Genomic DNA, 15,737 nt, shown 5'->3' with positions numbered 1-15,737 from the left:
GATAATGAGAGGGAGGGGTAAATAAGAATATGATATTAGCTGAAATGAATATGAAGCAATAAAGAAAAAATGAATACAAGTTATTACAGTGTGTGGGAAGCCTGGTCATAAATAACTACAAATTTGTAAGTAAGGGTATGATTTTTGCTTTTTACAACAGCTGTTTTTTTTTTATTGTTTCACAATTTATGTATGGCACACAAGAGTATTACAAAAAAAAAACCCTCTTCATATGCTTTAACAGCTGAGGAAGATTATTGAAAATCTTTATTGTAGACGGCAATGGAAATCTGTTTAAAGTCTGTTTTTACTCTTGCGTATAAGCATAGATGTGTTTTAATCCAGTTTTAGACTCAGCAGTCTTTCACGATTATTCCTTGTCAAGACTGTACGAGAAGATCCCAATAAAATTTTGGCCAAACATATTACCGACTCTGAGATAAGATATGTTCCCAATATCAAATTATATGGTAAAGATCCTCTAACGGTAGACCTTTGATTAACAAAAATTACTACGTTATATATCTTACGTCATCAATCAGCACAATCTGAGCTTGTGCAAAAATCAGCTTGCATAAACAGAAACGTTTTTCAACATAAGCTTAGGGTAACAAGGATATTTTTTGTCCATTAACATGTTTCGTTTACATTTTGCTATTGTCTCTAGCGTCTTTGTAGCTAACCCATGAGTTTTGCGTAATCCTATGCCGTCATCCTAATGGTGGCTTTTAGACGAGTATGGTACTCTGGGATTTTGATCAAAAAATTTGTGAGAACTTTGTCGTGGATTATCTTTGGTTGCAATGGATCACAACTTAAGACTCTTAAGATGTGCTTTTTTTTCAGCAAAATCAGGCTGAAAAATGGTACAGTGTTAAAGCCGGCTTTAGCAGAAGGCATGGAGGTAGGCGGAGGGATGTGGAGTAAAAATATTCCCCAAAGGAATATTGTCAGACTTTCAAGTTCATCCATTTTTTCCTGTCTCTCTCTCACACACACACACACACACACACACACACTGTTTCCTCTTCATACTTCATTTCACAAAGTATTAAATCTCTTTCTTCTTTCCTTCTCACAGTAGTAGTAGTAATAGTTTTTCTTCATTCCACAGGCAAAGATCACAAACTTTCACTTCAACCCACGCCATCACCAGCTACAAAACGCTGTAGTAGTGATCAGAGCACATTCTCTATAGAAAGGATCACATTCAATTTTATTAATGCCACTTTTGGTACTGATGTTAGAACGCAGAAGTCTATTTTTCATATTCCACTCGATCAGCATAGCCTCTGATGGTGCAATTGCTTTGATTTTCCCTGTTCTGCACTGCGGCTCTATTCAAAAAGACTTCTGTTGCCGTTTGAAGTTCACCTTTACATAAAAGTAAAGAAGCTTTAATCTTTAGGCATTGTCCCAATAATCCTGTGCCTTTGATGTCCAAGTGTAGGAAGGGCCCTAAAGAGCGGAGGCTGGACAGTAGCCGAGGGTCACCGACTGAAGCTAATCTGCTCTTGCCGCTCTTCTAGGTGACTTTCCCGGAGGATCTCGCCATGCCCTGGATGCTGAGTGGGTCGAAATTGAGCAAGCAGCCCACCACCCTGCTGGATCTCTGTTACGGCAAGACGAATAACCTAAACCTTCAGGAAGTGGTGAGTCCGTTAAGCCCAAGTCCACCATTGAGTAATATGTTTCATTTGGTAGGGGGTTATCATCTGTTTTTGTGGGATGATGGGTAAAAAAAATTCTGTCCTCAGTGTGAGGCTGCAGATAACACAGAGCCCTCATCTCATCCATTGTCCTGGTGACAAATCCCACCCCCGGTGACCGTCCCCATTGTGTCATATCACAGTATCACTAATCCAACCGCACCTTGGTCTGTGTTACAATGGAAATCAATTTAGCTCCCAGAAGATTTCATAAGCTGTGAACAATTCGAATGAACAGGCAATGACTATCCTCAGTGTACTCACTTCTATACTTCCTAATCATACATTATTCTTATTTACATGTTAAATATATCTCTTAGAAATGCAGTACAAAATATACGTTCAACAAGAATTAAAATGAGTCAATACTAAAAGTCAATACTAAACCTTTTCGTGAGTCATGTTTGGCTTACAATTCACTGTTATCTCTCATTTCACTGCTCAGTGAATACAACAAACTGGCCTCAAAGTCAAAGCTCTTCATTGTCATGTGCACAGAAAATACAATGAAATTCTTAATTGAAAACACTGCAGCCATATTCACACCCCGAAGACACCACCACTACAACACCTAGCCTACATTAACCTATTCGAGTTTATAGGTAATTGTGGAATTTCAAACTATATTTTGTAATCTCTCTCTGCTGTGCTCACACCAGGATTCAGGATGTTCGTCTCGAACTGCAGTGGCGTACTGCGTGGTTGATTGCTTTGCAGAGCAAAAAAAAAAAAGTTTCTTCTTTGAACGGCTTGAGGCAGCGAGTCACTTAAATCATCGTGCAGTCGAAGCTGCAAAGTGTGCAAGGGAATGTAATGGATGAAGCGCAAAAGTAGTACATTTAAAGAGGCTTGATGTATCTTCCTGCAAACGTCCATGCAAATCATTTTACTTGGGAAGGACGAATGTGGTGAAATCACCATCTCAAAATAACTGGACATTTTCACAATGCACTATATATACAGTACTGTGTAAAAGCCATAAACACCCTACATATTTATACACATTTTGTCTTACATACTTACTAATGCAGTGGCCATTATATGTAAAGAAAAAATAGATTTCGAGATATTAATTTAAAAAAAAATCAGCATTACAGAGAAATATCTGTATTTAGTAATACACTTTTTTTTCTGGTAAGAAAATCATTGAGGCTAGCTTGCAGTGACAGAAGAACAGAAGATGCCTGTAACATCCTAGCAGCCAATTTCCTTAGAAAACTGCGCTATAGTGCAACTAAGAGAATGTGTGTCCCTTTAAATGTGAAAGCAAATTATAATTTGATTAAATTCTTATTGGTTGTTTTATAGTTCAGGAGTGCACAGAATTCATTAGCTAGCCCACTGTGTAAGTGAAAGCTCCAGTGTGCTTGCCCAGACCCATGGATTGCTTTCCTGGATGCCTAATTAACTATGCTAAGAAGCAGCAGCTAAAGTAATTACGTGTATTAATACAGACTATGAGAAAAAAAGAAAAAAAGAAAAAAAAAAACCTTGAATCCTTGGCAAGGATGACTTTATGTAGCCATAGTCTCTTATGTTCTCTTGTCGCACGTGAAGTTATTATTTTATTTTTTGCTCGATGAAGTGTTTAAATGCATGTTGGGCTAGCGTTGGAGTTATAATAACGGTTTTCGTGCTGCACAGTTTAGACACCGTTTTCACATCCCTTCATATTCCTGATTCTGCAAAGATGATCTAGAATCAAGATCATTAATAAGCCTAGTAAAATTACGTCCGACCAACAGCCTGATCACGTGTTTGTTTCGTGTGTGTAGGAATGCCACAGCATTGAGGAGCCTTTTTTATGCCAATGAAAAATACATGAACATATTAAATGAAAGATTTTTTTTTTTTGCAAAAAAGTCCATAGAGACTTTTTTTTTTTTTTTTTTTTTTTTTTTTTTGGTCTTTCTCTGATTTTTGGACTTCAACTGCACATGAAAAACTCACAGCCCAGATATGTAATCTGCTTGTCCTGGATGCCCAAGCTAGCAATTTGTCCACTCCTGCTATTTACTTCTCAATTTAAATGTTTCATTTCATTTCTTTAAAATGCCTCAGATTTTTGCGCAAAAAAGTATTGCATTAGTGTCGCGTGAAAAATTTCATTTAACATCTACAAAAAAGATATTAACGTTTAATCAGTCAGTCAGTGTTTTTATACAAAAACGATATTATATCATCACATTCCCCCAGCTCTACCTTCTACTGCTGAGTCGAATGTATTTGCACCCCACACTTAAGACATATTGTATGTTCCAGTACCATGTATTGCACTACATATGTGGATTTTTCAAAAATATTTGTGAAATGCTAGTATTTTGATATAGTATTTCTTTACACTTCACTGTTGGAGTAAAGGGAGAAAACTATTACCATTATAAATATCGAAAAGGCAAGAAAATGGATAAAACAACAATTTATTTGGTTGAATGTCAACATTTAGGCAAACCACCTATCTCAGACTTGCCTTCTTTAAAAATTACCTTCCTTGAAGTGTAAATAAATCTTCCTGGACATCAAGTCAAAATCAAATTACAAATAATTGGAAGCCGAGCATGATACAACGCTTGAGAGCGAGAGATCTACATTTGTTATCAGCTGGGGGAAATTGTGTGTCATTCATAGCTGTAGAAATAGAAATCGTGTGGAGACTATTTTCAGGGTGTCTGGGTGTTTTTCCCCCCTCTGTGTCCAAGAGTAATTGTTTGTCAAATAGATTGTTCCTCCTCTGTCCTCGGCTTTGTAGAGCTTCAAGAGAGATTTCACCCTAAATTTCACTCGGTTTCTTTCCCATTTCCACACCCTCCTATTCTCCACGGTGGGCAAAATAACAAAAGGGAATGTCATGAACCAATTTGAATTTAAAGTGGATTTTTCTTTGACCACCGTCCCCGGAGAGCAGCAGCACAGCTGCACACGAGGAGGATGAACGCGTGACCGTAGAATTCCTCACAGAATAGAGAGCAGCTCTTTAACTGCACAGTTGTGCGCTAAAAAGTTTACACAAAGAAAAAAATTTTAATAAACAGCACTCAATTGATTTTCTAATCAGTATGATGAAAATGAACAGAAATTGCAGAATGGTATTTCGTTTTAATCACTTTTCTCTCTATTGACTAATTTTGTGATATCGGGCTTAAAATATGGTAATAATCTATTTAACATTTGATGAGTTTAATCGGAGTCAGACTGGGAGATGGTAAATGGGGACCGTGGGGGTTTTCAGCAGCACCTTCACAGCCTTAATGACATTTGTATATAATGAGGCCTCATATGGCGTTGTGTTAAAGACATTAGAAGAAGACCGTGTGATTTCGTTCTTGGTTAAATGAATTCGAATAGAGTTGGAGTAATAGATAGTACACATCTGGTGTTTAACTCCTCTAAAGTGTGATGTATTTCATTTTCTTCCGCTGCATTTGTAAGACACATTGTTCATTTGATTAAACCACTTAACGATGATTTATTATTAATAAAATGATTTGCAAATGTAATAGGTTCCATTGTCTTGGCTACAGTTAGAGGCGATTCATTTCAGTGTCAACTTTAATCTGATTGCAGACTACGAAATAAAAAGTGAACCTCTTTAAAAAAAAAAATGAATTTCGATGCACGTATTACTGGTGTAGTTGTGACAACGAGCTGTCCAGTGGTCTCCATGATCCTGTTTGCACGGAGAGAAATAGACAGTTGAATGTGGACAGGGATGATTAGGCATGGCAGGACTGATGGGAAACACATGGGGCTGGACAGGCATGCGTTTTCTCATACACACACATATAGACAAACACACAAGTACCTGCATGGCGGGAGGAGCTTCCTGTGGTTGCGTCTCGCTCGTTACTGCTAGCCAGTAGCTGTCAAAGTGGATGTGTTCAGGCTCAACTCTCAAGGCCATGTGCTATGTGTGTGTGTGTGTGTGTGTGTGTGTCTGTGAGAGAGAGACCTGAGAAATGCAGCTATTCCAGTGGTGGAAGCATTATTAGCTTTGAATTTTTATCTCGGGTGTGAACTGAGCAGTGTAGAAGCATATTGTGTGTGTGTCTGTGTCTGTCTGTGTCTGTGTGTGTCTGTGTGTGTCTGTGTGTGTCTGTGTGTGTGTGTGTGTGTGTGTGTGTGTGTAAGTAATTTAAGTCTGAGTTCAAGTCAAATTGCAAAATACATATTAACAATTACATTATCATGAACAACAACATACCATGGCTGCCAAAAATAAAATAGTCTTTTGACATTTTATTTTCAGTGTGTAAACTGGTATGATTCTACCATATTGAAAAATAATTACATTTACAAATGTGATCCATGCACTTTCTCATCCCTACGCTACAACTCAGCCGAGAATAAAACGCCTTTGCAAACCTGTTTTTGCATTTTTGCTGTCAGTGAGGCTCATCAACTCAACTGTCAATCAAAGATCAAACATTCTGGGAGGGCCGTCTAGGTGTTTTGTAGGAAATGTTGGAATCAGTTTAACCTTGTGGTGGTAGTGTTGAAAATCCTGAGATCATAGCAACAGTTCAAGCTGGAGGACATTTCACTCAAAGCTGACTTTCTCTTGTTTTGGGCTGAAGCCATCCTTGTGCAGCTGGGAGAGTTTGTGGCTGGAATAAACACAAACAACATTAATGAAGCTGTCTTTGCAAACTCCACCAAATGTGTTTTCATTTTGGCAGCCATTGTACGTTGCTGTTCATGTAAATGCAGTTAAAGGTTTTGCAACTGAATTTGAGTTATGGCTTAAATTATGCACGCACACACAGGAAATGTGAGTGCCAATTCATGTTTGAATTAGCATTTTCTAATTAGCATTTGAATTTGAATTAAGTCTGGAATACGTTGCCATAACTCTGTATCAGGTTTAGATGTATGGGAGCATTGACGGCATCGTTCTGAGCGACATTGCAGCATTTCGTCATGTCACTGGAATGTTGGATGAGTTCAGTAGCACGGAGTTTATATGCAAGTCTACATCTGGAACATGAGAAGGGGTGAGAAGTTGAATTACATTTATCTCTCATGTTTTGGATGTTGGACAATGTCTGATTTAGGTGCAGGATTACAGCATAATATTTAGCTTTCCTATATCCTGCTGTAAATCCTCTAGCAGTTGTTAAAAAAAAAAAAAAAAAAACATGAACTCTTGTAGATCGGGAATACCCAGCTTCAGTGCTAGTTCTCACTGCCATGCTTAAAGCTGTTAGCATTTAGAAGGCAGTTAGATATGGTGAGTAGAACGGTCGGGTATCTCATCTGGAATAATTTCACACTTCAATTTATTCTGGCCATACCAGAGCACCATGTGTGTCCACTAAATCAAGGCTATGGCTGCCCAGGCTACAAATTGGTCATAAGTCCACTCTAATGGAGAGCATCTGATGCCTGGAGACGCTTTGTCCTGACAGTGTGGTCAAAAGGCAAAGCTGTCATTTTTTTACAAGACAGATTTCTGTAAATCTGCCAGAGGCATGCAGGAAAGAGTCTACAGAACGAATTGAAATGCACCAATAAGACAACTGGAAAGGTGCCTCAGGGAAGCAAATCATTTCATTTTATTTGACACTACTTTCTTGCTTGTGTTATACCATTTGGAAATCTGTGAGAATATTTTAGTTACAGTTACAGCTTCGTGTTATATAGGTCAGGTTTTAATCAGCAGTAAGCCCCACTGTATTTCAAAGATATCACTGTAAGATTTCATTTTTGGCATTCGCATCCCATTATTTGCTGTTAACAAATATTTTAAGGCAAGCACAACAGCACCAACAATGGTTGTAAGAAAAGTACACAGAATGGTATGAGCAGGCGGGGCTGGGGCTGATTTCCTTCTAGCCCAAGCTGTAGATTCATGCAATCTATCAGCGACATCAGTCGTGAAATACAGTCATGGGTGTAATGAATGTGTATGAACAAAGTGGATTATTTACTCTATCATATTTTTCCCCTCAAAATGCATTTGGAGAAGAAACTAAAAGTAGTTTGTTTGTTTGAAAAGGTTAGAAGTTTTTTGTTTATCACATATATGTGGAGGAAACATGGCATGAAGCCAGTAAATCATGAATTACGCTGTCTAACTGCCTTCAAGGGTGTGTGTGTGTGTGAGAGAGAGAGAGAGAGAGAGTTTGCTCACATATTTCTGTTTATTCCGTCTATGAGTCTTCATGATATAATGTCAAGCTATTCATAGATAGTAAATTTGAGCCTCCCATCTAATATTCCAAGCAGCCGTCACTGGTCTTAATGGAACACAAAACTGTAAAAGACAAACAGATTATTACAATGTAACCCATTTGGTGTTTCTGTGGCAAAATTCAAATTTTATAACCATTTAGTTTATATTTTATGTATTTCGCTTCTACACTATTATACAAAAGGTTACATTGAGAAGCTTTAACGGCTTTATGTGGAACCCTACAACAGTATGTTTCTCTTTGAGAGAGGGTTCTCTGTAGAACTCTTCAGAAGATAACTTAACCCTTGAGAAACCTTTTTTTTCCCCTCTAATAACGTATTGCCCGTATCCATTTTGTAATTGGTGTTTGATCCTCGTTTTCACAGCTCATGTAAAAGCTATGCCTTGGCTGGTCTTTGGTCTTGTTCCGACTTTGTTATTATTCCTGTCACCTTGAGCTACTTTGTGGCATTCCACAAACAGAGGCCCCTCATTCTGCTGATGGCTCTGACTGGTGTCCAACAAGCCTGGACCAGCAGGACTGCTCTGTTTCAGACAGGTGCAAGACCCCTGCAGCCAGTCACCTGTGTCCAGCTCTCTTGCTTTTTGACGATTGTTGACATTGCTTTCTCCCTCGCCTACTTCCTGCAGAGCGCCCTGGAGTCCAAGCTCAGCCAGCTGTTCAAACACCTGCACGGAATGAGACAGACCCTCAGCCTCATCCTGGCTCCTCACCAAGAACCTGACAATCCCGCAGAACACACAACTCCTACAGCCGTCTACGCTCGGCTACTGAACCAGTCGCACCACTGCTGCACAGTCCTGGACCGCTGTTGCCTCGACCTCCTGACCCTGTCTCTCATCGTGCCCTCGGCACCCTGGGTAAGCGGATCGCCTCCCTGCAGCCCTCTTTGGCTTTCCTGATATCCATCATTTGTTGTGCCATTGTTAGCTCAAAGCTTCAGCATGTTTTAGGTATCCGGGGTGACATGAAGGTTGTCCTTGTTTTGGAAACTGATACATTTGCACTTGACAATTAGCCTGCATGAGGGATTCAGGAGCTAGGCTCAGGAATGTGCACGGTGGAAAAACAAAGCGAAGAATGCAAAACAGTGAAATGTAGCTGCTGATATTGAAGCTAGTTATCCAGGCATGTAATTCAGCCCTCTCATTACTAACTAACTGAGATATCATTGAAGCCATTTACCTACAAAATGTGTGCTATTTAATTATGAGGCTTGTATAAGTAATTGAAGCAAATCATAGGCTCAAATGCTCAAAACACCCAAAATGATGTAATACAAGAAACAGCAGTAGTTCTCAAATAAAATTCTTTATCCTATTTCCTGTCATTTCCTCCCACAGCAACCACTTTGCGTCATCTTCCCACCTGATCTGGGTCATGCCATGTCTCTGAGCCCCCACCTCATGTGTCTGGCTCTGGTCATATTGACTATTCTCGGGGTGATTTAGAGAAAAAAGAAGGAAGCATTCAGGCTATTGTTCCTTCTTTAACTCCCCATGGACTAGCTCATCTGTGGCCCTAAAGATGAAGCAGCCAGACCCACATTAACCCCTGCGTTGCCCGTCTCCAACCCCACTCCACACCCAGGGGCTTTAAAAAACGTGCATTATTCATTTCCCATTCAAATGACATGCTATCCACTCGTGACAGAGCATAATGAAACCTGACGCTGTTTAGAATTCTGACTTGCCTCAGCAGTAGCCGAGAGCATACACAGCTTCAGAGAATTTTAGATCTCTCATTTGTAGTGCAATTCAGATTTTGCTATAGAGTCAAATTCATAATTCAGTTATGCAAAGAGAGTCCTTCGTGTAGGATTATACTAATGGCTTGCAATCAGTAGCACAAATACCACAAATCCCTCTCCACTTATCTCTGTTTTGTCATTTACCGCTGTTGATTGGATTTGCCCTGGCTAACTACAAACTAGGGACGTAACCGAATATGAACACATTATTCCTAATTAACAGATAACGTGTTTTAAACAGATACAAATAGGAGGTGTACTAAATTTCTGGTTGAGACAAGCGGGAGGTTCATGAGGGCACAAAAGAGTGGTCAGATATGAAGCTCACTGGACAAACAAAGACCACATTCAATTAACACATTGCATTTACAGCATTCATTCATTCAGCCTTAGTATCTGCCTGGTCAGGATTGCAGTAGTTTATATTAGGATACTAGTTTGTTTATATTTTGGGAAATAGAACCAACTAAATTTGTTAGAAAATATCATGGGCAGGTATAAAACAAAAATAATAATTGTGCAAGCAGGATTTAAAAAAAAAAAAAAAAAAAAAAAAAATGAACCTCTCTAGTTGAGACCAATTATGAGCTGGAGTGATGTAGCTGAGGTTGAGGAACTGTCAGAGCCAGAATTCAGAGACCATGCGGAGGGAATTTCAGTGTTTTCCAGTGTTTCTAGTAGGCATAATTATGTTTAAAGAAAAAAAAACCACTTTGAGTTTAAATGTGAATATAGATGCTTAGAGGATGTTTAGAGCACTAAACAGATACAGATACTGATACAGACAATTAGCATTGTGTTGCACTTAATACAAACATTTTATTCTCTTATGTATTATGAATTCATTAACTGGAATGTCTGATGAGAATAAAGGCTACAAGAATTTAAATCAGTTAAATCATCAGTAACTGTTGATGCAGTTTAAATACATTAACTAATGTTTAAAATACATTAGTATCCCCTTCTATTAGCTGTAAATTAGCACAAAAAGTGGCTAGTTAACTAGCAAGATATTTAATCAATATTCCTCAGAGTTTTAGCCTGTAGCTAAAAACAGAACTGCAAAATGAGTACTGAGGAGAAACTTCCTTAAGCCTGTGATATTGGTAGGGCTTAAAAATAGTTAGCATCAAAAAAATAGCTAGCTATGAAGAATAAAACAGGACGCACAGCATACTATTAACCTGATAGTTAATAGTAGTCGTTGATTTTTTTTTTTTTAATGAATAGGATTTTTTTAATAAATAAGGAATTTAAATTGGTTTAATGTGTTTAAAGAGGGTGCCATAATTTGAACAGTTTTCATTTATGAAATATTTTGTTTAGAAAATACAGTCCTACAAAAATACATCTGAATGCATTGAAAATCTGATATGTCATCTGCTTTTTAAAGTTACTGAACACTGTCATATTGACTAAATTAGATGTCTAAATAGTCTATAAGGTCTTTTTAAAGAGATGCAGAGATTTAAGATCAATTGTAATGGATCCATACAGAACTTTATACAATTAAATGCTTTTTAACCTTACAAAATAGTAAGTGTTCAAAAAAATCCAAATGATTCAGGACTTTAATTTATTTCTGTAGGCCATAATTGAAATGTACATTTGTGTCATAGTGAAAGTTTTACCTGCTGAAATGCTTGTTATGTGAGACCTAGAGAATATTTTAATACTGAGGTCACAACAAGTTCCAGGCTGTCAGAAAGCCATTTGTGCCTTCAGTCGTCTTCAGGAAGCACTGAAGCTAATGGTAGGTGAGGGCGGTTTGGGGCCGTCTTCACAGGGGGGTGCCTGTTTCTGCCTGAACGGAGATGCACATATGAAGATCTTCATCATCTGTGGAGGATATTCGTCACTCCCCCAGCCTTGTGACAAATAACCCAGCTCCAGACTAGGAGAACCCCCATCAAACACACAAGATAGATGTGCCCAGTTTGTACAGTGGAACCTCAACCGAGTGCAGTCAGGGACCCATCTGTGGGATATTAGGACAAGGCCGTGTGATTTATTTCAATTTTGCATGTGTATACACAGATTGTTATTAGTCATTTAGAAGGCGTGCCCTCCCGGTGTTTGATGTAATTGGTAGTAAACGTTTACATGCAATGATGGATTTCGTGGCACTAACGGCAAACCACAACCCCAGTAATCATGTAACTGCAAGCAAGCAGATTTACGTAAAAAATGTACGGGGAATTTAGCTGGCATCAGAGGGTGCCTGATTACCATAATTACATCTGTTGGCTTTTAATTGTGGGATTTTAGCCGTTAAGGGAGAACAAATAGAGAGGATATTATATGCTAACCAAGAGCTAGCAAAGTGTGAGATGTAAGATAAATGGTTTTTTTCGGGGACATGATTTCATGGAGTAGCCCATTTCCATAGCAGGATCTGTAGGGATAAAAACGGAAACCCCATCCTTACAGATGGCACAGCAAGAGGTGGAAATGTCTTTGTTGTAGGTTCCACTGTGCTCTCAGGAGGGATAGGATGGGCTTTGTATCCAGGAGAGAAGAGATCCATAGGAATAACTGAAGTGCCTACCATTAAAATAGATCTAAAGGCAGAACAGCTGGTGCCTCTCCACTGCTGGTGGGCTTTTTCCTCTCTCTCAGCGGCTCCTGATTGATCTGTGTATCTCGTATTAGCAATGATTTACACCAGAGGCACACCATGTTCCCGAGGTGCACTAATTATCACAAAATTCAACTGATTCCCTTTTAACTCTTCAGCTGTTTCAACATGACTTGTTTCCCCTCATGCAAATTTTCAGGCACTGCTTTAACAGCAATTGACTTCAGCAGTTGATTTCACACCCACACGTGGCTGGTCACCATTTCTCAACCACCCTCAAAGTAAAGACTAGTGCTGCTGCCAAAATTTCCTGCTGAAAGCTGAAAGCCCAGAATGTTGGTACAAGGGGTTAGGTTTATCTCAAGGTGTCAGAAAACATTGGTTCGAACTCGCTATCTGGATTTTGCTACAAAGCTCCTTTAGCTTGAGGTTGGCGATACTTGATAAGGACTGTGTGGGCGCTTTTGTTCAAGTGTCGGAAATGTTTGATAATCATTCTCAAATATTTCCGTCTGGTAGCTATGATTAAGGTGGCCCGTAAGAGTGCAAAACACATTAATTAAAAACAACAACAACAGCAAATCAGAAAATGCAACAGCAAAATCAAAAACACAACAAAAAAATATGAAAACACAGCAGCAAAATCAGAAACATATCAACATGATCGCCAAGTTGTTATTGAAAATCACACACTCACATGTGGACACTGAATCCCTGCCTAAACGTTGCTGAGTTATTCAGATGAAAGAATTACTCCTCACTATAATAACATAAGTAACTTAAGTAAGAGAACAGTGCAGTTTGTTTCCTTGTGATAGTCATATGGGATATCCAATCAGCAACGAGCATGTAATGTTTAGTAAGGACCCACCCTTTCTGCTTTTAGTTAAAGTTGATGTGTTTCTGATTTGCAGCTGTGATTTTAGTTTCGTCGTTGTGTTTTCTGATTTGCTGTTGCGTTTTTAGTTTTGCTGACATGTTTTATGTTTTGCGCTTGCATTTTCTGAATTGCTGTTGTGTTTTCTGATTTGCTGTTGTTTTGGGTTTTGCTGTTGTGTTTTTTGATTTGCTATTGTGTTTCATTTCGCTGTTATGTTTTCTGATTTGCTGTTACGTTTTCTGATTTGCTGTTATGTTTTCTGATTTGCTGTTATGTTTTATGGTCTGCTTTTGTTTTTGGTTTTGCTGTTATATTTTCTGATTTGCTTTTACGTTTTCTGATTTGCTCTTGCGTTTTCTCATTTGCTCTTGCCTTTTCTGATCTGCTGTTGTATTTTCTGATCTGCTTTTGTTTTTGGTTTTGCTGTTATGTCTTCTGATTGGCTGTTATGTTTTCTGATTTGCTTTTATGTTTTCTGATTTGCTCTTGTTTTTGGCTTTTGCTGTTATGTTTTCTGATTTGCTGCTGTTTTTGGTTTTGCTGTTGTGCGTTATGATTTGTTCTTGCGTTTTCTCATTTGCTCTTGCATTTTCTGATCTGCTGTTGGATTTTCTGATCTGCTTTTGTTTTTGGTTTTGCTGTTATGTTTTCTGATTTGCTGTTATGTTTTCTGATTTGCTGTTATGTTTTCTGATTAGCTGTTATGTTTTCTGATTTGCTGTTGTTTTTGGCTTTTGCTGTTATATTTTCTGATTTGCTGTTTTTGATTTGTTAATGTGTTTTGCACTAGCGTGCCACTGTCGGTAACTGTGCTGATTGAGTTACCAGTAAGGAAAGCATACCAGGCAATTGAGAATGGTAATGATCTTTTGCTTGTATGTCCATTTAGACAGGTTTTACTTGGAAAGTGTAGATATTTACATCAATAAATGAATTTGCTTCTACAGTAATAAAGAGACACAGGTTTCCTCTAAGACATTTTCCCAGGTGTTAACTGATTTTACCTTAGAACCTTTTTGGTGTCTGTCCATTTCATGCTGAATGAAAAGGTAGATATACTAGATTCTCTAGCAACCAGTATCGTAGTTTAGCCTTGAGTAACAATGGTTGCTAGGTTTAGGTTTTTATTCACAGCTCTATTTACTCTGAGTTTCCAGGTGCTAAACTAAGCTGCTTTATCTCCTATATTTTTTCAGAGGAATTTCTTCGTGACCTTAACCTTGTGTGAGCACGTCTGTTTGATCTTCAATGGATTCACTAACTTGGCTTTCTAACCTCGATTTTAATTTGAAAGACCCCGTATGTGTAGCTTTGATGTTTTATTCACACTCCGTGCTCTTTAAACTCTTTAATACTTGAAGAGAAAGCATAGAGGAATATATAGGTATGAGGAAAAAGGAAAAAGAAAGTTTTTTTTAAGAGAATTTTTAAGCATGCCCTTTATAGGATTTTCACACAATTTATTTCACATTTAAGGCTGCATGTATTTCTATAATAAAAGGTTGATTGGATTAAATTGCACGCACAGTTCATAGGTTCCAGAGTCAGTGCCAACGAATTCAAATGGTCAAAATCATTGTGTGGCTTTTGTTCGTTTTTAGATTTATAGTGTGTAAAATATTGAAGGCATTTAACAGCTCTGGCCTTGATCAAAAGCCATACGTAATAAAGAATTCTGTTTAAATAAGCCTACTGAAGAACACTTATTTCAGAAGTAAGTGGTAGATATTTATTCTTTTGATTTTGCTTGTGGAGGTTTTAAGGTGTGAAGCTGACATTAAGCTAGCCTGAAGCTAAAACACCTGCTCCCACCGTAAGCATTTAAATGAGCCATCATCCTCTTTGTTAAAGCTGTAGGGAGCCTTGATGAGAAACAGAATAAAAAACGGTGTGTGTCGTCATCATTTTTGTTTCAAGACAACAGAGTGAACTGCTGCACTGCTCTGTCGTTATTGTTCATGTAGTTACCACTGAGCTGTGACAAAAAGAAAGAGGAGGTGAGAAGGAAGATGAGAGATGGACAGGAATTGTGATTGACTCCCAGCAGGTGTCCTTCAAGCTCGTTGTGAGGCTTAAGGCGGGGGGAAAGATAGAGTTTGATGTACATCCTGACAGCAGTCACACACACGCTTATCGTCTTCCAGTTGAAGCTGTGTCCTGTATGTTTAATTGCAATGCCAGGCTAATTTGTTTTCACCGTCTTTCGCAAGGACAAAAAGGGAGTGATGAGTTAGAAACCATACAGTAGTGTCCTGATTTATACACACGTATGGGTGTGTAAAGTGCCAGCTTTCCCCTATCACATGACAGCTACTAACCAGGGAGGTCGAAGGCTAACGTACACTTCCTCTAAGACAAGTGAAGCCACAACATCTTCTCAAACTGCTGCTCATGCTGCATCACAGGGCAGCGTAACACACTCTGAGGAAAGTGCTAGCTACCCTTTTCTGCATACATGAGCTCACAGCACCCATGTTTAGCTAGCGTCGCTGTGATTGACATGAGGAGAAAGTAACGCTGTCCCTCCCACCCGGCCAATTTTGCTCACTTGGACTCCCAGCGACGGAAGATTAGACCTCGCAATCTCTCATTGTTGCCCAACTCAAGAACACTGAACATGCAATAT

The 15,737-nt window shown here is 38.7% G+C and overlaps 1 protein-coding gene across 4 annotated transcripts in view; it reads left to right on the top strand.

The window, feature by feature from the left end:
* The window catches only part of LOC113536957 (uncharacterized), a 69,472-nt gene that overhangs the window by 33,444 nt on the left and 20,291 nt on the right, over positions 1–15,737 (top strand). For 3 of the 4 annotated variants that reach the window (XM_053229150.1, XM_053229151.1, XM_053229152.1), the window contains exons 7-8: positions 1,530–1,652; positions 8,533–8,763. In XM_053229150.1, coding sequence (XP_053085125.1) covers positions 1,530–1,652; positions 8,533–8,763 — 354 coding nt within the window. The remainder of the gene's footprint in view (positions 1–1,529; positions 1,653–8,532; positions 8,764–15,737) is intronic. The other variant, XM_053229153.1, reaches the window with a different exon arrangement.

This window comes from Pangasianodon hypophthalmus, chromosome 24 (assembly GCF_027358585.1).
Source record: "Pangasianodon hypophthalmus isolate fPanHyp1 chromosome 24, fPanHyp1.pri, whole genome shotgun sequence".
In the NCBI taxonomy this organism is placed as follows: domain Eukaryota; kingdom Metazoa; phylum Chordata; class Actinopteri; order Siluriformes; family Pangasiidae; genus Pangasianodon; species Pangasianodon hypophthalmus.
The sequence above is the reverse complement of the archived record's forward strand: the minus strand, read 5'-3'. Positions and strand labels throughout refer to the sequence as shown.